The 25,912-nt window shown below is 33.6% G+C and overlaps 6 protein-coding genes across 7 annotated transcripts; 4 read left to right on the forward strand and 2 right to left on the reverse strand.

Annotated features, from left to right (window-relative positions):
• The first annotated feature begins 742 nt into the window (after positions 1-742).
• Positions 743-3,068, forward strand: LOC114393356 (acidic leucine-rich nuclear phosphoprotein 32 family member B-like). 2 transcript variants are annotated; one of them, XM_028354666.1, is made up of 4 exons: positions 743-912; positions 995-1,126; positions 2,421-2,485; positions 2,582-3,068. In XM_028354666.1, exons 2-4 carry the CDS (start codon positions 998-1,000, stop codon positions 2,925-2,927), a joined length of 540 nt encoding a protein of 179 aa, XP_028210467.1. In that variant the 5' UTR covers positions 743-912; positions 995-997; the 3' UTR covers positions 2,928-3,068. The 2 variants fall into 2 exon arrangements, with proteins under 2 accessions (XP_028210467.1, XP_028210468.1); XM_028354667.1 differs by lacking the exon at positions 743-912 and having other exon boundaries at positions 919-1,126.
• A 1,116-nt stretch (positions 3,069-4,184) lies between these two features.
• LOC114393355 (triphosphate tunnel metalloenzyme 3) lies at positions 4,185-5,255 on the reverse strand. The gene has a single exon (XM_028354665.1). It carries the CDS (start codon positions 4,984-4,986, stop codon positions 4,387-4,389), a length of 600 nt encoding a protein of 199 aa, XP_028210466.1. The 5' UTR covers positions 4,987-5,255; the 3' UTR covers positions 4,185-4,386.
• A 4,493-nt stretch (positions 5,256-9,748) lies between these two features.
• LOC114392508 (prostatic spermine-binding protein-like) lies at positions 9,749-12,098 on the forward strand. The gene is made up of 3 exons (XM_028353674.1): positions 9,749-10,019; positions 11,283-11,338; positions 11,428-12,098. The coding sequence occupies exons 1-3, from the start codon at positions 9,900-9,902 to the stop codon at positions 11,765-11,767; spliced, it is 516 nt and encodes a 171-aa protein (XP_028209475.1). The 5' UTR covers positions 9,749-9,899; the 3' UTR covers positions 11,768-12,098.
• Positions 12,099-15,490: 3,392 nt separating this feature from the next.
• LOC114393540 (protein MAIN-LIKE 1-like) lies at positions 15,491-17,206 on the forward strand. The gene is made up of 4 exons (XM_028354893.1): positions 15,491-15,880; positions 15,994-16,350; positions 16,489-16,633; positions 16,788-17,206. Exons 1-4 carry the CDS (start codon positions 15,491-15,493, stop codon positions 17,204-17,206), a joined length of 1,311 nt encoding a protein of 436 aa, XP_028210694.1.
• A 909-nt stretch (positions 17,207-18,115) lies between these two features.
• Positions 18,116-20,351, forward strand: LOC114391404 (3-oxoacyl-[acyl-carrier-protein] reductase FabG). The gene is made up of 4 exons (XM_028352407.1): positions 18,116-18,391; positions 18,477-18,682; positions 18,766-18,995; positions 19,736-20,351. The coding sequence occupies exons 1-4, from the start codon at positions 18,300-18,302 to the stop codon at positions 20,012-20,014; spliced, it is 807 nt and encodes a 268-aa protein (XP_028208208.1). The 5' UTR covers positions 18,116-18,299; the 3' UTR covers positions 20,015-20,351.
• Positions 20,352-21,399: 1,048 nt separating this feature from the next.
• Positions 21,400-24,217, reverse strand: LOC114391787 (probable tRNA N6-adenosine threonylcarbamoyltransferase). Its single transcript, XM_028352743.1, has 5 exons — positions 24,108-24,217; positions 23,267-23,826; positions 22,677-22,832; positions 22,221-22,583; positions 21,400-21,697 (listed from the first exon to the last, which is right to left on the reverse strand). Exons 2-4 carry the CDS (start codon positions 23,819-23,821, stop codon positions 22,236-22,238), a joined length of 1,059 nt encoding a protein of 352 aa, XP_028208544.1. The 5' UTR covers positions 23,822-23,826; positions 24,108-24,217; the 3' UTR covers positions 21,400-21,697; positions 22,221-22,235.
• Between the last annotated feature and the right edge of the window lie 1,695 nt (positions 24,218-25,912).

Raw genomic sequence — 25,912 nt, forward strand, 5'->3', positions numbered from 1 at the left:
AACTTCTGCCACCTCTGCTCTTTCTCATTGTCAGTGCTATACTCACAACAGTACATAGATACCCTGATCCAAATCTCTGGTGGTTTTGGTCTTTGTATATTTTGAAATATACGGTGGATTTCCTCCTTAGTTAGGTCAAAACAAACTATAAAAGTAGGAACAAAAGTAAGGTGTAAAACTTTTTTTTTTTTTTTATCAAATTTTAAAATTTGAGGGATATAAAGTACATTTTGTCCTTTTATAGAAAGTAAGCAAAGAAAGTAAAAGTTGTATAATCTTTCATGGAAGTAAAGAAATTGATATTGTAACTTTTTTTTTTCAAAAAAAGAAAAAAATATTATAGTAATTTGATCCATCATGCATCTATCCATAGTATATTGTTTTAACTTTAATAATGAAATATGTGGATCAATTAATATAAATTGTTACAGTTTTAATCACTGATCACCCGCCAATAACATTAGTCAATTGATACATGTTATTTTAATTTTGACCACCGATTACGTGAATTAATTAATGCTACATATTATTGTATTTTAGTTTTGACTACCAAGCATGTAGATTGATTAATACTCTTACACTTTATTTCAACCTTGACCACCAAATACATCAACCATCTGATACATATTTAGTATTTCAATTTAAGGGTCTGGAAATTAATCGTTGTGTAAATACTAATTCAAAACGTTTTTTTTTTCATCTATAATAATAACCCTAACCGACTATTGCCTCTTGGCTCTTGCATAGGATTTTGCCCAAAAAAAAAAAGCTTGTGAGTGACAAGAACAATTTTGGTCAGAAAAACCCTAATTGGAGCAACACAAGGGTTTATCCTAACCGGACCGAATTCCTTCTTTCCCCACTTGGACTCTCTCTCTCTCTCACTGTCAGAGTCAGATACTCCAACCCAACGTAACCTCTTTCTCTTCTTTCTCTCTCACTCAGAATTCTCTTCTCTTGGGTTTTTATTTCACTTTCAATTTTCAATTTATAGTCTATGACTATGGAGGAGCTATCTTCTCTTAGCTCGGTGGAGAGGAACATTCACATAGCCTCTGTCCTGGAAGCCATGGCGGTGGACACTATTTTCGCCGCTGCCAAATCTCTCCTTTGCTTCTCCATTCTGGTATTCCTCAAACCCTCTCTCCTTTTAATTTCGAGTCTTATAATACCTAAACCGTGTTATGTAATTCTCGTTAATGGCGTCACGAATTGGTATTTCCAGAGAATTACAATAATCTCGTGCTCTTTCGTACTCTTTTTTGGTTCGTCAAAACCGCTTGTGTTTTTCAATAAGCCTGGATTTTAACTTCTCTTTCGTTCGTTTGTGTATTGTTTTGAGAGCAATTTAAGGATTCTTTTTTCCTGAAATCTTACCGTTAAGTCTTTTGGTCAAAGTCAATGGGAGCTTATACTGGAAATTACTGTGAGGATTGGGGGGTGATTTGGTTGCAGCAAAACCCTATTCATAAATGTTCTTCCTTGATGTTGCTACACTGCAGGGGGTGGGGGGTGAATGATTGCAGTGCTTGCCCTGTTTATTTGTGTTCCAAAATCCAAACAAAAAAAATTCATAGTCAAGTGCGAAAGAATTGCATTTTGTTTGTTGTTTCGTGTAAGCTATTGATTTTTTTTTTTTCTAATCAAGGGTGTTTGAAACATTGTCTTTGTTTTTTTATTGGTTCAGATCAAATCAAAGGCAATCAGATTAGTATAATCTGTTTAAGATTATTTTTGACATTTAAGCTCATTTCTTCTGCAATGCTAATTCTTCTGCTTGGTTGCCTTTAAGTGTTGTGCATTTGTGCCTTTGTGTGTGTGTGTGTGAAAAACCTGTTTTTTCCATGGTTAATGATGCTTTAGAAGCTGAGGTTTCATTAAATCATCGCATTGACCAGATGTTCTCTTCAAGATATTAACCAATGATTCTAGCAACACATTTTGGCAATGCTTGGTAGTAGGAGCGTAGGACTGTTTGCTAATGTGGGGTCTCATGCAAGTTGTGCCTGCATTAGTTGCATTTTTTTAAAGTTTGTTCTCCTTAAATTGTGTGGAATTTATGTTCTGCATTCTATGCTTGGAAATGGCCATGGATACGATATTCTATTTTCTTTCCCATTTGTCTTTGTCTTTTTTTATCTGGGTCTTGTATGACCTGGATAATTGGATTTGTTGTCTAGTTGGAAAATGTGTTTTATAGCTTAGTTTGCATTGTTGCCTCTTGGTTGGGAAGCTATTGATAAAGCTTCATATTTCAATACATGTTAAGATTTGTGTATTTCATGAGCTTGCTTGGTTTGTTTTGGACCTTTTTGTTCATTTTTGTGAAACTAATGTATAATTCCATTAATACAGTTTAAGTTTTCATATAAAAGTGGCTACAAATGATTATTATGTCTTTATGTTTGTTCGTAACCCAGACTGGATCTCTGCTGACTGACATCAATCATTCAGTGTCCCCAAAATTGACCCCAATGGATGGAAGGTGAGAATAAGTTTTATGCAACTCTTTGGAAAATGTAATTTGCTTTATGTTTGGAAAGTTTTGTAGTTCTGATGTATGCCGATTCTTCGTTTTCAGATTTGCTTTTGATGATCTCTGCAAGGGAAAACATACTTATCGTTTAAACAAGGATGCTAGTGATTCAGATGAGGACGAGGATGAAGAAGACGATCATGACACAAATGATCAGAATGATGAGGAAGGAGATGAAGACTTCTCAGGTGAAGGTGAGGAAGAGGCTGACCCTGAGGATGATCCTGAGGCCAATGGTGCAGGAGGAAGTAATGATGATGATGATAGTGATGAAGATGATGATGACGACAACGATGGTGATGATGATGGAGAAGATGAGGATGAGAAAGAGGGTGAAGACGAAGAAGATGAAGAGGAGGTTCCACAACCACCTACTAAGAAGAGGAAGTGAAATTGTAATAGTTGGTAGGGTCTGTTTTTTCTTCTACCATGTAATGTCCTGGCCAATCTTAGTTCTTGGAACATGAATACTTTCAAGTGGACCCATCTCCACATATAAAAGTTCAATTTATGCATTGCCATTGTTATTTCAGTTCATTTTCGCCAACATTATTTAGTAGTATGTTGTGTTGGTTAAACCATAGTATTTATTATTAAACCCTAATTGTAATATGTAATTGATCAAATATTATTTGAAAATAACTATTCTGTTCATAAATGAAATAGTGTAAATGTTTTTGAGAAAATTTTCTTCTAATTGGACCCATGTGTAATTAAAACTAAGTAGCAAACGAAGATTGAAAAATGGGTGAGGCAAGAACTTCTTCACGGAAATTAATGGAGGGTAATAAAGAGAAGATTAGGGAATATGTCGATAGTAAACTAATGTACCTCATTTTGGTACGAAAATGTTAAGGGAAGGATATGATTAAACTTATTAAGTGCTAAGAAAATAACAAGGTTCAAGAAAATGTTGCCGCAGTAGAAGAGGAATATTTTGATATACTCTATTCACACAAATAAAAGAGGCATGCAAAACTACAGAAAGATCAAACTCACAACTCGTAGTGAAGTGATGCGAAGACGGTGGGAACCTGTCTACAATGGCTTGCTTATGTGAGAAAATGATGGATAGACGCTCCAACGAGGAAAATGATCAAATAAAAATTGTTTGATTAGAACTGGTAAAGGTATATTTAAGAAAATATTTAGGAAAAACCATTAAAAATATCCCTGCTCAAATTCATTTTTGTTGGGTTTGATCCCAATACAGTAATTTTCATGATAAATACTACCAATTTATTCTTTTTTATCACACTCTTCATTAATTGGATCATAAAATTTATGCAAATCCTACTAAAGTATGAGTTTCATTCCTATTTATCGAATCTCTTCTACTATTTAGTAAGACTCAGCATTAACTTGCTTGTTATTCATGTGATTTCCCAAAAATAAGTCATACAAACACACGGAATGGAATGAGCACAACAGCTTTTTATCTCCTTACCGAATTATATAGTTTTCTTCTTTTAAACTATCAGGATCAAGATCATTTTACTTAGTTGTGGCAGTGAGACTGTTTCCTAGGATTAAGCATTGTTCCACAAGACAAAATAATAACAACAAAGCATGAATCTTCTCAAATTGCGTTTGCCTTCAAAACTTAAGCAAACCAACCATTCAAAATTTATAATAAAGATGGTCAGTCTTAACTCGTCAAAAAAATGAGACTATTGATATAAAATAGTTACCCGAGAGTTTAATATCTTTGAAAGGCCAGTCTATTGATAGAAACAACAAATCAAACATACATAAACAAATGAAATAGACACAACATTATGAATAACAGCAATCAACTAGGTTCATGACATAAGTTTATCTTTATTCTCCTAAGGCAGAAATTTGACTCACTAAGGCAGTTTCCCAGATCGAAAGATGGCGAATTTGGAGGCAGTGGAGTAAGAATAATTGATTTCATTCTCCTTCAAGAACTCCTCAAGGAGGCGTTTAGCTCTTTCAGGATCAGAACTCTCGCATTCGATCTCATAGAGTGTTCCAAAATCAAAACTGGTTTCATCCACCTCCAATTTCAAACCCTTCCAATCATACACACTCCTCAAATTCCCAAACCCTCCCAACCCCACCAATCCTTTTTCAGTTCCAAATTCCTCTTGCACCCTCTTCAAAACCCTAGACTCCACCGACCCCAACTTCGCCGGCTCCGCCACGCATTCGCGCCCGATGCTTGGGTCCAGATCCTCCTCGTCCTCCTCCACGCGGCTCACGCCGTCCACCAGCACCGCCCGCGCCTTCAGCGAAGCGACGCAGCGCTCGTCGTCGCCGTAGAAGCGGAGGCGGAGGACGGCGCGGCGCGCGGAGAGCTCGGAGGCGGCGCCGTCGAAGAAGAGGTTCTGCTGGCGGTGGGTGATGACGTGAAAGGGGGAGAGTAGAGTGGTGACGTGGCGGTGGGCGTTGGCGTCGGCGAGACGCAGCTTGACTTCGACCTCCATTGGGGAAGAGAGGAGGGAGAGTGCGGTTAGGGTTTTACGAGGAGAGGCCGATGCGATGGGCCTTGGAAGAGGGATCTTCGCCGCCGCGATCCAGCTGACGGAGGAGAGCAGCGGTGCCAGCGGGGGCGGTGGTGGTGGTGGCAGTGGTGGAGGCGTTGCGGCGGCGAGCCTCCTCGAGTTCTTCTTTGTCTTCGATCTTGACTTCGATTTTGGTTGGCTTTCTTCTCAGCATTTTGTAACTGATGCTCATTTCTCTTTCTACGTCGATTTCAATTTTAATCTAAGTTAGCCCTACGTTCCGTCATTCACAATCGGGTCGGGTCGAGGCATTCACACCGTCAATGAAATTGGATTCCGCACTCTCCTATTCCATTTGAAATTACCTTATTATCCTTAATGAATTAACACCACTTTTCCCAATCCACCCGTGAAGGTTGCTCCCTTCATCCTTTGTCTCAAGCCACACATCCTTATTCTCTTTCTCCTTGGTCATCCAAGGTAAGCTTCTTTCTTTCTAGTGTGGGTTTGAGTTTTGGTGGAGGTAGTTTCTGATGTGGATGGGTCGCATTATGGAATGTTGATTTCGTAATCAAAAAATATTTTTAAGATAATCTTTTCATAAGTAAAAAAAACTTCCAGAATGATATTTTCTTAAGCAAAAAAAATTCATGAATGAGCTTTCTATAAGTCAAAAAAGCTTTCAGAATGACAATTTTTGTAAATAAAAAAATTTCTAAAAGTACTTTAGCTCAAGGAATGACTATTTTGGAAGCAAATTTGTAAATCTAGAACATACTTATCTAAAAATGTATTTTAAATATTCTAGAAAGGGGGTTCCGAAGATCAGTATTGCACTTACGAAAAATCTATTCTAAAAGTAACAATTTGAATCCAGAATAGTCTTTCCAGAAGGGTATTTTGCATCTTTCGAAAAATATCGTTTCAAAAAGTACGATTTTGACTTATGGAAGAACCATTTTATGAACAAAAATTGTAATTCGGAATAGTTTTTCAAAAGTACATTCTGAAATGTTCGTTCGAGATAACACTATTTTTGCTTATGAAAAAGGTGTTCCATCAAACTTTCTCTTTTAGAATGGTCATTTCGTAAGCAAATTTATTTCCTTACGAAAAATCTGTTCTAAAAACAATTCCACAACATGAATGTGAAATGTGTTAAAACTTACTCTTGGAGTGAAGAGTTAGAGAAGGAGAAAGATTTTTGCGGCGTCGAGTTAGACTTGCTTTGAAATTTCAATGGTTGCGAAAAAGAATAGAAGAAGTGGAAGAATAATTGTAATGTGAGAAGAGGTGCAAAATTGGAACAAAGTGCATGAGAAAGAAGAAGAAGGTACAAGGTTGGTGTGGGGGTGGGGGGGAATGGAAGGTACAAAATTTAGTTACCAAAAGTGAAATAATTTTGTCAAATTATAATTTTGTAATTATCGCCATAGCCATAATAAAAAAAAGTCTAAAATGTAATTTCCCCCCTTCCCGTTTTCTTAAATTTATGATTTTAGTTCTTTTATTTTTTAATTGAGATATTTCATCACTTATTTTTTAAAAGTTTGTAATTTTAATTTCACATTTTTTTTAATTGAGATATATCGTTGTCCGTTTTTTAAAAATTCATATTTTAATTCTTGTGGTTAATTTTAAACGTTGGTTTATCTATTATGTAAATGTTTGTTAACATGTGTTTGTTTATTATGCATATGATAAATATTTTATTTAAATTATTTAATTGCTAACAAACTTAATTTATTGAAAGAAGAATTAAAAAATTAAGAGTAAGTTTGAAATTGATCAATAAAACTAAAATTGTAAATTTATAAAAGTGATGAACGAAATGTCTCAATTAAAAAATAAAGAAACATGAATTTTTTAAAAAGAGAAGATAAAATATCTTAATTAAATTATAGAAAACTAAAATCATGAATTTTAAAAATATAAAAAAATGAAAAAAATATTTTAGCCAATAAAAAAAGTTATAACTAGTAGTATATTATGTTTTTTAAATGTAAAAACACCAACCCTTAACTCCAAAACAACGAAATCAAGAGCAAAAACATAAACATGAAAATTAACATCAACACCTAAAGCGTGTTTAGCTAATCTATCAGCAATCTGGTCTATTTCTCGCAATATGTGATTCCAAATAATGTGTCCCAAATGAGCATGAACCGCATAAAATTAGTATTAATGACTCGTGTTTTTGGTCTTTAATTCTAAGTTCTAACTTAAATTTTATTTTATTTTTTAAAAATTATTCCTAACTAAAAATAAGAATTTGAAAACGATAGATGGAAAGAAATAAAAAATTAAATTCAACTCATCAGTTAATATTAAAAATAAATAATATATCAAATACATGTTATAAACATATTTAAATTTATATTTCAAATTAATTTATGATATTTAGTTACAATTTGTTAAACCATATAGTTGATATTAAATTTTAAAAATATATATATAAGATGATTTACCACGTGTATGTCAAAACTTGAGAGTGAAGGTCGCCACTTTAAAAGATGAAAAAATATTCAAACGAATGAGAACGAAAGAGAGAATAGAAGCTTGAATGAAGATTGATTTGAACAAATAAAAATCTTGAAACTTAATTGGCTTAGCTACAATCTTGTTTTAGGTGATAACATTTTTGCTTTTATTATATATATATATATATATATATATATATATATATATATATATGAGAATGCTAATATCCATTTGAGTTGAAATGTATTCGCATTCAACATAGAAAATTTTGGATTATAGAATTATTAGTTGTTTTGTTTTTTAAAATTTAATTAAAGGATATTATTGTATTTTATTATTTAATTTTTTAAAAATAGTTTTTTTTCTCTCATATTTTTCCATGATTCTCTCTTATATTTATGGATTTTTTTAAGATAAATGATAAAATATAATAATATTCTTAAATTAAATCTTAAAAAACAAAAGATTTAATGATTTTTTGTTCAAAAATTTTGGTGTTGAATGACTTATATTCATTTTAGATATTAAATCACTTTTTTTGATAGAAAGATATTCATTAATTTTAGTATTTAATTGTTTGTACAGTATCCAACACCGCATATTATGTTTTTATCAAAATATTATAATAAGTTTCGTTGAATTATTTAAAATGTGTTTAAAAGAGAATTTATACATTTAATTTAATTTTAAATGCTATTTATTTTATAAAATTTATTATAATTAACTTAAGATCAATAAAAAATGTTCAAATTACAAACTTTATTTCAAAAATAAATTATCATTAAATTCTTAATGTGATATAAAAGGAATTATATTTGGATCCTCATTGTTGTGATTATAAAAAGAAGACTCATTTATTTTATTTTTATATTTTTTATATATCTTTTTTGTCTTTAATTTGATGTATTTTCGGGAATAGCACTAGCACATGAATGAGTTTATTGATTTTTTTTTATTATAGGATAGATAGTCACTTTTGTTATTTAATGTGTAATTTGTTGATAAATGTATCTTTAAAAGATTAAAATACAAGATTTAGTTTCAGAAAGTGTAAAAAGTGTGAAAAATATATTGGGACGTTAATTTTCATCCGTCACCGTTAATAAGATAGCCTACGTGACACACACAGTGGAACAAATTTATCACTAAGATGATTGTCAACATTACCATATCTAATTATATGGACATATTTGTCATAATATTTTTTAACTTTTTGTTTTCCCACCCGCTGTAGTGTTCTGAAAGATGAAAATGAAAAATTAGTCACCTAAAATGTAAAAAGTGCGACAAATATATTGTATCAGTGTGTCTGTGTCTGATTATGATTGATTATTATAATTTTGAAAAATTTACAATGACTGCAACAAAACTTTGGAAGAGCTATATCATATCAGTGTGTATGTGTCTGTTTCCGTTATATAATTTTAAGCTTCATCAAAGGTTGAGACATGCATAACATATCACTAATGAAAGTAAATTTTTATTACTTTAACGAATTCTTCTTACTTTTCTTCAACTACAAAAAAAATAATCATTTGGTTGTTAACTCTTGAATAAATACTATCAACATAAAAAAAAGAAAAAAAAATCTTGCTATAAAACGATAAGAAAATCATTGTTTTTGTTTAATCAAATACTATTTATTTAATTATTTTTTTTATAAATTTTTCATAATAAAATATGAATGTTTATTAGTATATGTAATAACATCAAATTACAAATTACAATAAAAGCTTGTTGATTTTTATTTTTTTTAAATCATACACAATTATTTTTTATTGACTAATCATTTAAAAGATCATAACCGTAAAAAAATCATTCCAAAGAAGGTGAGTATTTTTTAGAAATTAGGAGTGTCGTTGCAATTGTAATTTTTCTTAAAAATATTCATGAACCTAATTTAACTATAATGTCTTACAATAAATATTTTTTTTTACTTGAAACTTTTATCAATTAGAGTCTATAAAAAATTATTTATAATTTATAAAACGTGTACTTTTTTTTCTTTTAGACTCAATCTAATTTACGAGTTTGTTAAAAAAAATTATTATAATAATTATAATATAATAATTAATCATAATCTACTATTAACGTTTTAATATATTTGTCTCATTTTTTATCTTCTTGGATGATTAAATTTTGTATTTTTTGAGGTAAGCACGATACTATTTAGCCTTTATTATAACAATGAATTTAATTTATGTATCACGTTTCATGTCGTGGATTTGTTTAAATTAAACGTTTCCCACGATGACGTGGAAACTAATAATTCGCCGTTTCCACATCAATTTGAATCCAAAAACCCTAACGGGACCAACCCCAGTTTCCCGCACACACTTCTTGTCTCTTCTCTCTCTCTATATTTTGGGTTTCATTGTTGGGTGCTGAAGCAAATTTGCGGTGTAGCAGAGGCAATGGAGGTTCAAAGTCTCAGCTTTGAGAATAACATTTTGTGGGTTGGCTCTTTTGTGGAGGCTTTGGTGCTTGACACTTTCCTTGCCACTGCCAAATCTCTTGCTTGCTTTGTCATCTTGGTATTGCTTTGAAAAAAAAAATCCCTTTTTTCTTTCGTTACCAGACATTTACGTTTTCCTCAACTATGCTTATCTCAGTTGCACAACTTATATATATTTGCAACAATTTCAGTGGAAAATTTCTTTGCTTTACTGGGTTTACATATATTTGCAACAGTTTTCTTTGCTTATCTCATTTTTTTTTTGTTCATTAGTTTTAGTTCAATTCTTTTACTAGAATGTTCCTTATCGTTATAGTTTGTATGATTTCTTTGATGAAGTTGTCACTTACAAGATTAATAACTTTTTATATTTCTTACGAGATCTTTTTGCTTGATTTTTTTTGGTATATTTAGAACTGTGTTAGTTAGAATAAGAGTCAATAGATTGCAACAATGGGACACAACTCTTACTGTTGCTTGATGGGTGCCTGAGAATGGCAGTCTTTTCCGTGGAATTCATGAACAAGGCTTTCGTTGTGTATTCTTGCATAAATTAGTATTGGAGAGTGGCTAGGACACAATTTGAATCTGAGTATTGAACAACCAGCACTGAATGGAGCTAGATCTTCTTTTTTTTGTTTGACATGTCAACTGATTGCCTCAGCTTCCCACACCACTCATGCTGCTGCTTCTTCTTTCTTGTTAGCTTTTAGTGATGTTAGTATTGCCAGCCTAGCCTGCTACTCAATATGCTGTATGTAGTTCATGATGTGCTTAGTACTAGCTATATCTAATATGCTTTTTTTCCATCACTATTGATACCTTTAGCACCAGTAGTTTATTGAGCAAGATGTCGACAGGGATTCCAACTAGACATTTGTGGCTAAGTTTAGGAGATTTTTAATTGTCTTGAACAGGGAATTGCTATGATTGTGTCTGCACCACATTTTCTCGATGGCTTTGCAATTTCAGCTTGTCAAAAAGTGAAACTTTTGCTACTTTATTTTTATAGCTACTGTAGGTTATTTTTTAGTTCACTGTATTGTACCCAATTGTCCTTCCATCCCTCTATTCTTTGTGATAAATTTTATTGAAATTTTTACCTGTTACAAACTCTCTGGCTTTGTGCATCATTGCGAATATGCTTGAAGCTGTGCACAGATTATCAAACTGCAATGTTGAGATCATAGTATAATTGCATTGCACCTCCGCTTTGTGTATGCCATGAGCTTTGTTACTGGCCTATTTTTCTCTGTGACATTAGAACATTTTCTTCACTATACAAACAGTAACATTTGCATGGAAGTAAAGATTCTTGTTTTCTTGTTTGTGTTTTCCCCAGACTGGATCTCTCCTTACGGATGTCAATAATTTAGTGTCACCGATGGTGGATGGAAGGTAACAATGAACATATCTTACTTAATGGTGTTGTGATTGTTTTGATTTGGTATATCCAATTATCCTGATTTGTTTTAATTTTTGGATAGGTTTCCTTTAGACCAACTGTGCAAGGGAAAACATACTTCTGAAGAAAACAAGGATGCTAGTGATACAGAGGATGATGATGATGATGACAATGTGAATGATGGAGAGGACGACAATGATGACGAAGAAGACGAGGATTTCTCTGGTGATGATGGCGGGGAAGAAGCTGATTCTGATGATGATCCTGAGGCCAACGGTGGAGGTGGGAGTGATGATGACGATGGGGATGATGACGAGGACGATGATAATGATGAAGATGATGGAGATGAAGATGATGAAGATGAAGGGGATGATGATGAAGATGAGGAGTCTCCACAACCACCTTCTAAGAAGAGGAAATGAGAATTATACTAGTATGAAAAAATTGTCATCTTCCTGCCTTTTGTAATGCTTTCTAGTTTTTAGTCAAATTTAGTTCTTAGGACAAGGATTTACCAGCTTGGACCTGTCACCCCATGCTTTTATTGTCTAATATCATAACTTATAAACATTAGTATATTCTCATGTTACGATGTTGTTAGCTTTGGAAGGCATTGTAGTCTGTGGCAAAAATGGTTCAGGTCATGGTACTCATTTCCTTTTTCGTTGGGCTTGTAAGTCTGCCATTTCTAGAATTACACCGACCTCCCTCAGTTTATTACTTATTACATGCCACTTCTTATTTAAAATTGTATTTCTTTTGTCTCTAATCCAATGCTGTTATTGATGGTGTTATTTTTTATGAAATTCCAAAATTACCCTTGCAATTTAAGCCAACGAAAATTTGGTCTCTCACTCATTTCCTTGTGTGTAGCCTCTGAAATTCGAAATCCCCAAATGTAGAGTGTTAGGGTTTGCCAAATTTTTTATTGGTCGTCGTGTTTGTCCAAAATCAGTTTTTAAAAACCTCTTAAAAAAATTATCACTCTTCATTTGGGAAAGATAAGACATCACCGCCCAAGACCATCTAAAAGTACCCAACAGCACCCCAATGTAAAACACAAACTGAAAAAAATTGCACCTAATTGAAACTACAAATTGCATTAGATAGGAAAAAATGCATTCTTTAATCGTGTTTCCAAGTGGATGAAAAAGAATCAAAATGAAAATGCAATTATGCTAATGTAGAGACAAATCAAGATAACCCACGAAGTCGACCCTAAACGCATGTGCATGATCAATTTTCATTGACGGAATGAGGACAGTGACGGAGCAAGGGGTGTCAGTGTAACGAAGTTACTAAAATAAGGAGAAAAGATTATTATAATTATTTTTTTTCTATTCACATCACATTGCTAGCGCTGTGGCCACCATGTTAATGGCAGCTGTCATCCCTCGCCATGCCATGGTGCAGCATTGACACTTTGTTTTTTGTGGGCAAAAATATTGCAAAAAACATAACATTAGAGAAGAATGGAGACACTCACATGCTTGTGTTTGATATAGAAGGATTCAAAGTTAATTTTGAGTTTCAACAGTTTGGTTGGCTTGGTTACCATTCTTCAAACAACTTCTAACAGCTTTCATAACTATTCCACCCTGAGGAAAATGTGAATGTTTAGGGGGCGAATAATATATTGTTAGATAACCTTTATTAGCAATTGATTACGGGTTAGTTAGTCAATTAGTGGGTTACTTATTGAGTCAAGTGGACCATGATGCATATAATTATATAAATAGAAAGAGGGATTAAGAAGAATTTTATCTTATAATTTGCAAGGAAATTCAGATTGTTGCAGAAAAGTTTAAGCCTCTTAAAAGTCCCAAGAACCATTTATACACTTTTATGTTAATAGAAGTTTTTCTTCCTATTAAATATTTATATTATTTATTTAATTATCAGTATTTTTTAATTAGTAATTTAATTACATTAGTATTATTGGATTAATTATTTGTTTAGTGACGAAAATAATTTAAATATATATTTTAATAATATAGTGGGAATGTTACCTACCATTCCTAAACAAAAAGATTGTTGGAGGCTACCTAACATCCCCAAACAAAATTGGGGCTACTTAGTTGTAATATTTTTTTTATCCTCTATAATTTAAAACATTTTATGTAAAAAATAAATCTCATTCTGATCCTTAAAGCTGTAATTTTTAAATCTTTTTAGACATAAAACCTTTAAAATTTCTACAAAATTAAAAATGATTTTTTTTTGCAGTTTTTTCACAGCCAGTTTAAGTTTTGAGGCAATTTTAAAGTATATGGATGTAATAAAGTTTTACGATTTTAGAGCGATGACCAAAAGATTAAAGAAACAAATACAATCATGAGATTAAACTACTAACAAACGTAAAGAAGTAATTAAAGAACTTATTGAGATGAATCTTGATCCTTACAAACTAGATCGATAAAATGAAAGCAACTTAGATTATTGAAAAAGATATTTTTGGTGGATGGAAAGATAGTGCATGAATACATCTCCTATGGAAAGAAAATAAATGTTGAAAAACTCTAATTGAGAAAGTAAAAATAAAATAAAATACTCACTCTCAAAATAAAAAAAAAAATTAAGAACGAATTTTCATATTTAAAATAATTTAATTATATATATATATATATATATATATATATATATATATTACTTTGAGATTAATATACCAGTAATTATATATTATACATATATTAAAAGTAAATTTAAGTTGCAAATAATAACATTAAATACCATCAGAACTTAAACTATTTAATACTACAGGTGTTTTTAAAAACAAAATTTAAATTTATGATATTACTATTAATTAAAAGTAACTAATTTAATTGTTATTAATGTAATTTTGATGAATCTTAAAAAATGGGAGTTGCTAGGTGCACCTAACATTATTGCTGGTGTATCCAACACTTAAGAATAAAAGTCAATAATATCTCTGCTTATTTTTTTAAAAAGTTTTGCACCCACCCACACGGTTTTTCTTCTTCCGCGCTTCATCTTCTTGTTCCGCGACCTTCTTCCTTCTTCTGCAACCCTGTGGCCTGTGCACCTAGCAATCCAGCGCTTCTTGGTTTTCTTCTTCCACCCAGCTCCGTTCTGCAGCGTCGTCTTCTCCTTCGCTCCTTGGCCCGTTGCTTTGTTCTTCTTCTTCTTCTTCAGAGCATTGACATTGTTGAGGTATGCAATCTTCTCCCTCGATGTCGTTTGTGTTTCCATTGTGGGGTTTTTGTGTAGTGCTTAGGGTAGTTGATCCGCGTATGCATTTGGCTGATTCGTATTTGTGTTATACTTGATCCGCAGTAGTCATAGGGTATGGATGCAGATGATCCCCGTAGGTTTCAGTTGATCCGCACTTGGTAGGATTCAGGCGCGCTTCGCGCGGATCAAGTTGATCCGCAAGCTTAACGTGGATCAACTTGATCTGCAAGAAGCACGCGGATCAACTTGATCCGCAAGAAACTTTTTTAAATTTAAAAAGTTTAAATTAGGTTACAATTAACGAAAAATGGTTTTTAATAAGGGCTTAGGGTTACTTTTGAAGCTTTTAGCCTGAAGTATGATATTGTATAATGGTTGTTTAAGTTATTGTTTTGAAATTTGGTTTTGAGGTTTTTTGGTTTGTACTGTATAATGTATGAAAGTATAATGTTTGTTTAAGATATTTTGTTTGGTGTGAATTTATATTTTGAAGGTTTTAGTGGTTTATTACTTTATTTATATCATGCATGGTAGTGAATATGCAATTGAAAATAGGAACACAAACTATTAGGGTGTAGCTTTGCTTTGAACACAAACTATTAAGTTTTGCTCAAAGTTTTTCCTACTTATGTGTTTCAAGCCGTTAAATTTAGTCACTCATTAGAATTCCAAAAGGATGCTAAAAAAAATTAGAACCTTGTAATCTTTTTTAAGGGCTTTTCATATGGTGCTTCTCATGGGCCAAAAAAGGATTAGAATCCTTAAATTTAGACAAGAATTTGTGATGGTGCTTGTCATATGCCTCAAAGCAGTAAACTAATTAGGTCCAAAACTTCCTGAAGTTGTTGTATAATAGATCATTAACCATAAAATAGAGTCATAAACTATGTTAGCAATAAGATAAATAAATGATGCCATTTAGTGATGGAATTTGTGGTAGACACTTGCATATCATGGTTAAGACTAGAGGATTAGGTTGTGATGTAGGTAGGGTTGTTGGAAGAGGTCTAGGGAAAGGGAATGGTGATGATTCTGATGGTGCTCCCCAGCGTCGAAGGCTGACCGCATCAACACGCAGGCAACGGGTACCTGTCATTGTTACCGATGATGTGGCTGCGGTACCTACGGACTCACCTGTAGTACCAGAGGCTGAGCCTGTTGTAGTTGGCGATGAGTCGATGGTAGATGCTGGCACACAAGACACCGGTTCAGAGACTGACTCACAGGATATCGGTGCAGAGGATGCTGCAGATGAGGCTGAGGGATTTCCTGGTGGACCCAGGGACCCATCAATGCTTACGGAGTATGCTGAGCATGTTGCAGCCAGCTTATGGTCTGGAGAAGTATTTATAATATTCAATTTAAGTTATCTGTTAAGTATTATTTTTTATTGAGTTTTTGGTTACTTTAAAACATTATTTGAACAAATTGTCTGTTCCTTTATACTTCAATTCAGGAACGTCTTGAGTTGAAGTTATCCTCCCATGGGAGGAAGGTGCATAAATTAGGCATGCCTGTTCCTACAATTGAAGAGATGGTTGCTAGGACAAGATTAAGTCATCTGATCGCGTGTTTAGTAGACACCGGCGATCGGGGACTTATATTCTCGTTTGTCGAGAGGTGGCATCGGGAGACGAGCACTTTCCATCTTCCAGTAGGGGAAGTATCCATCACGTTGGACGACATCACGTCTCTTTTTCATCTGTCGATCGTTGGCGACTTCCATGCCTTCCAGCCTCTACACATCAACGAGGCGATGCTGATGTTGGTTGAGTTACTGATGGTCTCACCAGAGGTAGTCATGGCCAAGACAGTACATTGTTGCGGACCATACGTACACCTGTCTTGGGTACGAGACATTTATCAGCGTATATGTCAGACCCAACACTAGACAGTTGCAACTCGTGCTTATCTTCTGCATCTTCTGGGTTGCACTCTTTTTACTAATAAGAGTGCAACCCATGTTCATGTTGTGTTCTTAGACGCCCTACGTGACCTCACTCAGACTAGGAGGTATGTATGGGGAGCTGTTGGCCTCGTCCATATGTACAATCGACTTAATGATGCTAGTATCAGCATCAGCCGACAGGTTGCTGGTTACATCACGTTGTTACAGGTAATTAATATGTTTTTCATAAGTTAATTACAAAAATATTTTAATGAGGGTGTTTTATTTCAGACGTTCATTTGAAATTTGTATGATTTTCATGTAACCTTTGTAGTGTTGAATATATGCGCACTTTTCGTCAGTTGCAGAGTGCAATGCTGATCCGAACTACGACGAGGTGTCACCACGTGCGTGTCGGTGGATTGCCACAAAGAAGATTGTGAAGAAGATATCTACGGCGATGTACAGGCAGCGCCTGGATCATCTCAGGATTCCAAATGTTTGCTGGATGCCATATGCGGAGCACCGATCGGTCCAGGAGTTTCATCTGATTTCATGTTTCTCAGGACAACTCCGTTGGGGGCCTGTTGTTGTCAGATACAGACCGAAGAGGGTTATGCGTCAGTTCAGATACGTCCAGTGCATTCCTGCACACCCTGTCGATTCATGGGTGTCATTTGATGACGTAGACGATAGGTGGACGCATTACTCAGACCATCTGGCGCCAGCAGGTGACATATGTGTTATGCCACTTCAGTGTGCACCCGACTACATCGACTAGTTCTTCGTGATATCGCATCCATTCATGACTGCGCCACAGACATCAGATCCTCTTCGAGATGCATCTGCGACGCAACCCAGACATATCCCTCAGGTGCCAAAGTCACGTATCCCTAAGGAGTCAACACCAGCATCGACACATGCGGATTCTGATGCGAACGAGCCCAGGCATGCAACGGTAAGTGTTAATATTTGGTTACATGTATGTCATTTACTTGAATTATTTTAATACTAATTTGTATAATTCGTTTGTTTTCAATTTAACAGGAGGCTTGCCAAGCCATCGCAGAGACGTTGGAGCATCATCTCAACCTAAATGAAGTCACGTCGGGCACATCGACACATAAGGTCATCCAAAAATGCCTCAGGATTGCCAGGGGTGTCACAGAAGACCGCAATGTGCATGCCAAGTCTTGACGTAGGCGGCGCACGGATCAACCATAGTTTATTGACACCTTTCATATTATTAGTTTTGAACGATGTATTTGACTGAACATTTTGTATGTTTTAAGTTATTTTGATTAATAATATTAGTTTATAATATTAGTGTTAATGTTTACATGTTATTTTTCAATTATGTTTAAATTACTTGATCCAAAATTTATTCCAAATTCATTTGAAATTCATCGAAATATTATGAATGGAAGTAAGTAAATTAGAAATGTTACATTATTATTGCCTTAGTAAATTAGAAATGTCATTTAAAATTTAAAACATATCTACATTATTTATTATTAATTAATTACTCTAATGATAATCCGTTTTAATAAAATTTAAATTTTTTTAAAAATTCAATCTCTTATGATCAAGATGATTCACAAAAGGAAAAAACACAAAAGACACTTATGGAATTATTAAAGGATACTGAGTGCACGGACAATAATACTATTAGTGGATGCACCTAACAAAAGCCTAAAAAAAATCACATAATGAGGTGGTGGAGAATGTTGGTGTTACCTATCTTTCCCATGAAAATCACATAATGAAATGAAAAAAGGTCGTTGGAGTCTACTCCTGATCCCATTAGAATAAAAAGGTGTTGGAATAGAGGGAAGAACGTGGAAAGTGGTTGACGAAGAAGACGAAGAAGAAGAATGGAGAAGTCAGGGAAGAGAGTGTTGCTTACCTCCAACGGCGACGACATTTCTCAAGGCATTGCCTTCCATTTGGTGAAGCAAGGGTGCAGGTGGAACTCTCCCGCTTCCAATCACTTTCCGTTTGTTATTTCTTGAATGATGAATTTGTAATTTGTTGATGGATGATTGATTCAGGTTGGTTTTGCTGGGAGATCAGAATTCCCTGCGGAGCATCGCGAACAAAATCATGGATTCCCTCTCCCTCGCAGACAGAGGCACCGTGCAGGTCGTTGGATTGGACATGGAGGATCAAAGCGAATCGACTTTCCATCATTCCGTGGATAAAGCGTGCCAGATTTTGGGGAAATTGGATGCGTTTGTCAACTGCTACGCTTACGAAGGTAAAGTAAAAGATTAATACTAGTATTATGATATTTGATGATTCATGTATTGCTATTGCGGCTTAAGGAGTCACTCTTAACAGGAAAAATGCAAGATCATCTTGAGTTAGCTGAGAGTGAGTTCAAGAAAATAGTGAAGATTAATTTTATGGCTGCGTGGTTTCTATTAAAAGCTGTTGGGCGAAAGATGCGGGAGTTCAACACCGGGGGCTCCATCGTCTTTTTAACCTCCATAGTTGGTGCTGAAAGGGGGCTTTATCCAGGTGCTGCTGCATATGCCTCTGCCTTGGCTGGAGTGCAGCAGTTAGTTAGGGTAAGTAACACTAGTTACAACCTTCAATTGACCTAATTTATATATTAAATATGTTATTTATCCTTGTAATCTGTTTCTATATTGGGGACTGCTTTTATTCTCAGCTTACATCAATTTAAAACTAAAGCATGTGATTAGAACAAAACGGAAGAGTGAGCAACATGGTGGCAAGATTCAGATTTGATATATGAACAAAGGATTTGGTGATTGTTTTATTAAATTGTTTTAATTAGTTTCCGAAAGCACTGTTATTTGATCAGTTGACATGATTTAAAGTCAAATTGGAATGCTTCTGGCTGGTTAACAAAATTGTGTGGCTACTATAGAGATGCTATAAGGTATGATGATATAATTCAGCATATGATAACGTTATCTCGAATGACAAAAGTGAACACTTACTACTGTTTCTCTGTTGCTGCAATGAATTTACCTTGTTGCACTTTGGCTTGAGTTATGCCCATATTAGTAGTACAATATGCTGGAAGTTCCTGTTCTTCAACACTGAACTTCTGATATTTTAGCATTTTACTAGGATTGGGTCATTCAAGATCTCATATATAAGCATCTGATATACACTATTGCTGCACAATTAACTACCAGGCTATCATACAATCCTAGATTGCATTTCACATTTGGAGATATTGAAAAGTCTGGTTAATAATACTCTTTGATGTTGTCCTCTATATAACTACAATACATTTTAAATTTATTTGTATTGAATACTAGTTGTTTTTCTTCAGGCTTCGGCTTTGGAGATAGGGAAGTACCAGGTCAGAGTTAATGCAATTTCTCGTGGCCTGCACCTGCATGATGAATTCCCATTATCCGTGGGAAAGGAAAGGGCAGAAAAATTTGTGAAGGATGCAGCACCACTTGAGAGATGGCTTGATGTTAAGAATGATCTGGCTTCTACAGTCATCTACCTAATCAGTGATGGATCACGCTACATGACTGGAACAACCATATATGTTGATGGGGCACAGTCTATAACCAGGCCTCGGATGCGATCCTTTATGTGATTTTTCCTCACATGCTGGCAGTCACTGAAAGGATTTTTTTGCAAGGAATGATCGATCTGCCATACACTTCTGTTTCATCATTGTCCCACATTTCTTAAAACGAAAATCACATTCGATGGGCTTACTTGCAATGTTTGGCATCTAATATTATAATTTATTTGTATGTTAAGTTGCTGTTTTGTTAACCAAGTTTGTGGAGAAGATATAAGAATCTAGTTTATGTATTAATATTTGTGTAAGAAGAGAGATAGAGGATGCATCTAGTGAGAGAAATTTTTTAGTCAAAAATAAACATTGATTATTAGGTTTTATAATAAATTATTAAGATTAAAATACACAATTTATGAGTATTTTGAAAAGTTACATAATTATTTAAAGTGATCATGCAATTGGAAATCTTGATAATCATGTGATCCAAAAAATGATATGCATATAAGATAATTTTATAGTCATTTAATCATAAATGATTATATTATATATGATAAGTTTATTGTTTTTTTTTATAACTACTTTAAAAGTCATAACAATATTAATTTGTAATTAAATGATAGTGTAAGTGCATAATTATTAAATTATTTTTATACATATTCAGCAAAAAAATACTCTTTTTATACATTTAATTGATATAAATAGAAACATTACTACTACTTTTTAATCTTCAATAATATATATAAGTGAATATTTAAGAATACAAATAGTGTTCCCATATCAATTTTTTCTAGCCAAAAAATAACATTTTTTTTCAAACAAAATAACAAATATTTTGATACTTAATTTTCCCCCATTTTTTTGGTGCCTTAAATAATCGTTAAAGAATTACTGATTTTTTCTTTTCTTTTAAAGGAGCTTAAACTTTAAATAAATAAATAAAAATAATTATAATCAAAGACTAAAATCAAACATAAATTAAAATGATTTTTTTTAAAAATGCAAGTAATTAATAAGCCTTAAAAAAGGTTACATTACGGTTGAGTGTTATAAGGGGAAACACTATTTCAGTGTTTGAATTCGTTTTACCAAAAATATTTAAAATTTTCAATTAAAAGCATAAGAAAAAAGTTTATGATAGGAACACATGCGGTTACCGAATATTTAAATATGATCGCATTTAACAACGTGGACTTTCTTTTTCAATGTTATTTTTTTTATTCACAAAAAAAACCATGGCATTCTCTCTCTCTCTCTCTCTATATATATATAAGTTTTTGCATAGGTTATGGGATGACCTCTTATAGACCTTGAACTAACTTTTTTTTCAAGTGCTCTAAAAAAAAAACTTTCTTTTCAAGTGAGTTGTGTAGATGCAGAACTGTAAAATCCTTATATTAAATGGGCTAAAATGGAGAGAAGAATGGAGGAGGGGGTTATTAAGGTAATAGATGAAATTCTCCAAAGACCAACCTAATTACTTGATATGCTGAAAATGTTATGTTTCATAATTTTTCAGTGCTTGTCACCAATAGTGAAATGCAGAGGCAAACTTGATCTGCAGGCCAATACATAAACAAAGCCTAAAGATTGACTGCCTTAGTGAACACATAGATATTACATGGATAAGTTTTAGACCAGTATATGTCCTAAGAGAGATAAAGAGTTACTGCAAAGTCACCAATACCAGGACAAACTGCAAAGGCTTTCCATAGACATTGGTTTAGACAAACTGATGAGCACTCAGGCTCAAACCTGTGAGGTCAGAGGAAAAATAAATTCCTTAGACTATGAAACACGAAATATTCAATTTATATTGTTGTTTTATCACAGATTTAGTAGAAACCAAATAGTAACAAATGATGCAGTCAAGTCCTTTTGAGTTTTGACATATTATGCTAAAACTGGAGAAAAGAAAGCAGGGTCGTGGATCTTAATTAATGAATTTAACACAACAATTTATTCAAATTTCCCACCTAAGTTTGACTATGGAAAATATTTTTTTGGCAAAACTAAGCATACATTTAGTGCGTGTTTGATTTACGTTAAGACATTCAAAATCATGTTAAAATATGAGCTGATATAATTTTAGGTAAATGTTCAGATGTCTAGTCTCATGTTCAAGAATTGACTCTGAACTGAAGTAAATTTAAGTAACTTTTGTGTTGGATCGAAAATTTCATACTGAATTTTACAATTAACTTTCTTTTAGAATAAAAATACCCAAACATAAATCTTCACTTTAAAATCAATGTTACACTAATCTATTGGATCGCACCTCAAGATTGACAAATCAAATACTCTTCTCTGCAAGCCCATTCAAATTTTCCAAATTTGCTTCTCTCCATATTGCTTTCACTTCATCTGTCCGGAACCGCTGGGTGAACGTAGAATCCTCTAGTGGAGTTGATGCACCATGAGCAAATTCAAGGAGGCCAGTATAAGCTATCATTGCTCCATTATCAATGCAATATCTATCATCGGTGGCAAACAATCTTCCGCCGCGTTCAGAGCACATGATTCTCATCATCTCTTGCAACCGCTCATTGCAACCTACACCACCAACTATAAGCACATCTTTCGTGTCACAATGAGCCATAGCCCGCTCCGTTATCTCCACAAGCATGGCAAACAGTGTCTCCTGCAACATACTAAAATACATCAACTTGCAAATTCATTTATTCATTAATTTAATGCAACAGGAGAAAAAGGGATCAGCACAAATTGAATTCACCTGCAGAGAGTAGCACAAGTCCGCAGGAGTGCACTCATTATTCTTTAGCTTTTCAGCAGCGGTTGCTTCAATATAGCTCAATATTCCACTAAAAGATACATCCATCCCTTTAACAGTATAAGGCAGGTCTATAAACTTCTCTCCTTTTTTTGCAAGCTGAAGGATAATAAAACTACATAAGCCAAGTTGAGAAAAAAAATTCATATTTAAGGTAAGACAATTCCATTAAAAAGGATAACAAAAATAGCCCATATATCATATCATGCACATGGCCTAAACTATGTAAAACAAGTCAGTCTTTGTTTGAATAAACTTCTCGATAAACACTAGTAGAATAATAAAATAAAATGAATAAAGCTCTCTGATGAGCTAAAATCAACTTATGCACTTAACTTTTGTAAAAATTCTCTCACTTAACTTCTTCAAAAGCCGAGCTACATAAGTTGATTTTAACTTAATGGAAAACATCAATTCATTTTGCCTTCTTATCTTTTTCTCCTACAAGTACTTACAGAGAAGTTTATTCATTTTCTTCTCTTACAAGTACTTGTGAAAAAGTCTATTCAAATAGGGTTTTAGTAGAGCACCACCTGCTCAATGTTATATCCGGGGCTTGGATCATTGGAAAGCGTCAAGACCCTTGCAAAGCGATCCAAGCAATTCCCCACAGCAATGTCAATAGTTTCTCCAAAGATTCTATAACGCCCCTCGCTGTAAGCAATGACTTGAGTGTTGCCACCACTAACATACAAGACAACAGGGTCATCAGCACCGGTTACAATCCTTCCCATCTCGATGTGTGCCACGCAGTGATTGACAGCAACAATCGGCTTCTTCCAAAGCTGTGAGAGAACACGGACAACAATGGCGGAGACTTGCAAAGGAGCTCCCATGCCGGGACCCTTGGTGTAGCAGAGGCAGTCAATGTCCTGCGGAGCGATTTGTGCGACTTCCAAAGCGGATTTGACGAGGGGAAGAACGTGTTGTAGGTGGTGCTGTGCTGTCTCTCTGGGAAGAAAGCCTTGACCAGGAGGGGTGATGTATGTGTGGCGTGGGTTTGACAGAATTGTGCCATCTAAGGTCACTACCCCAACACCAATCTTGTTTGCTGAACCCTCAAATCCCAACGCTATCATTCTCTTCATTTTCACTTTCGGGGAAAAAATAAACAAAAAAGCTGATTACTGGTTATTCATTAGGCTAGAGTGTATAATCAGAAAACCCAGAATAAAAAAGAGGGAAAAGAAAATATTTTTTTGAGCCTAGAGTGTTACAAACAAAGAATTGTTCCGCATCATTCACAGGGTAGTGAAAACATATAGCAGTGTAGCCAATTCACGGGGAGAATAAATCAATGATACATAATGATAAAATCAATTTTTATTTATTTTAAAAAAGGCTTGAATATATCCATGAGTCAATTGGGAAAACCTGTGGCTTCGTGCGAGGTGCGACGCCGGCAGACGGAGGGTGTGTTGACGGCGACGATGCTGTACTGCTGGGCGTTAGGGTTCAAAGGGGGTTTTAAGAAAATTATGGAGTATATTTTACTTTTATTTTCAGAAAAAATATTTTATTTTCAATTCTTTTGAGAATTAGAAAAAAAAATGTTTGGTTTAGCTTATTTTCAATTTTCAGTAAATAAAAATATTAAAAATGTGTTTTTTAGGTAAGAAAATGTGTTTAGTTTGATTATTTTCAACAAAAGTTCCTGAAATATTTTTTTATACAAAGTTTATAATAAAATTTTGAATAAAAATATATTTATATCTTTATTAATGAAGCTTTTTTTACAGCATAGGCTGGGAATATATATTTATTCATTAATTAACCTATGAATAATTTTTTTTATTACCAGCAATATAAATCTTTATCAATGTCCAACGATAAACACTGAAATTAATTAACTTTTTCTTAATCCATAAATTGTTAAAATATTGTTTTTTAATACTCGTATAAGATTTTGTAGAAACTATTTTGGTAGTTACCTTGAAAATATTTAAATGATACCTATAACTAATTTAATATTCTTACAATTGTTTAAGAAAGTAAAGAAAATATCAAAAGAAATTTGATATTTTATGAACTAATAAGACATTCACATTTCACAAATCAAATTTAATAAAATGTGAAGATAGAACAATGTTTTGGTTGGGTGAGGCTATTGACATTTTAATTAATTCATCATAACAAAAAATGTGAATCATTTAATTTTTCTGTATTGGTAACAATTTTGTTTCTGCAGTTAAAGCTTAAATTATGTTTCGTTTACTTTTTTCCGTTTAATTGATATAATCAGAAACATTACTTCTACAAAATTTAATTTTCAATGATATTTAACAATACAAATAGTATTACCATATCAAATATTGTGTAACAGAAAAAATAACAAACAAGTGGGCTCATAACTTTCTTTCTATTATGAAATTACATACTTGCTGTCAGTAACGCTTGCAATTTCCAAACGAAGCTGTTAACATAAAACCAAAGGCCAAAACTACTGCAGTTGCATAAATTGCCAACTCAACGTCAACGAGAAAGTTGGTAAAATTGATGTCTTTCCTCTAGAAGTGAACCTAGAGGGGCGTGACAGGCATTCTGACCCAAATAAAAAATCCTTCCAAGTTCAGTTTTTTTTTTTTTTTTATCTATTTGTAACAAAAATTCCAGCTTTATATATTTATTGTAAACATCAAAATATTAGTAATATGTTTGATAAAAATAATATTAATATGTTGGTTATTGGGCAGGTGCATATAAAAATCTAACGCGTGCTGGGTTCCCTCAAAGTGTTCCCTTTTGGGTCAAAGGTTTGAACAGCTAATCCTAGAGAAAGGAAAATAATGGGTCTCATAAACGGGATGCATGCATAAATATACGTTTCAAATATTAAAGTATATGTTGTCGATATTGTTAATTATGATTTATGAAGATTAATGTGGTGTAGTGGGTAACAGATGAGGTAGGAAAAAATGCATTTTTTTTTTCAGTTGTAACTTTTAAGGTCAGCTTGGACTGAACTAATACTTCACCAAACAATGATACCTTTTCCTTTAATCTAAGAAATAAAAGGAAAAAAAAAAACAAATAACATTGCTGTAGTTGATTGCGTAGGCCCTGCTCCCATTCATCCTAATCCAAATTGTCTCAAGTTGTGGATACGAAGGATATACTTTAAAATTCAAAACAATATGGCAACATCAAAGATGGACCCAATAAACCAATTATATCCATCA

Source organism: Glycine soja, chromosome 17 (genome assembly GCF_004193775.1).
Source record: "Glycine soja cultivar W05 chromosome 17, ASM419377v2, whole genome shotgun sequence".
NCBI classification, from domain to species: domain Eukaryota; kingdom Viridiplantae; phylum Streptophyta; class Magnoliopsida; order Fabales; family Fabaceae; genus Glycine; species Glycine soja.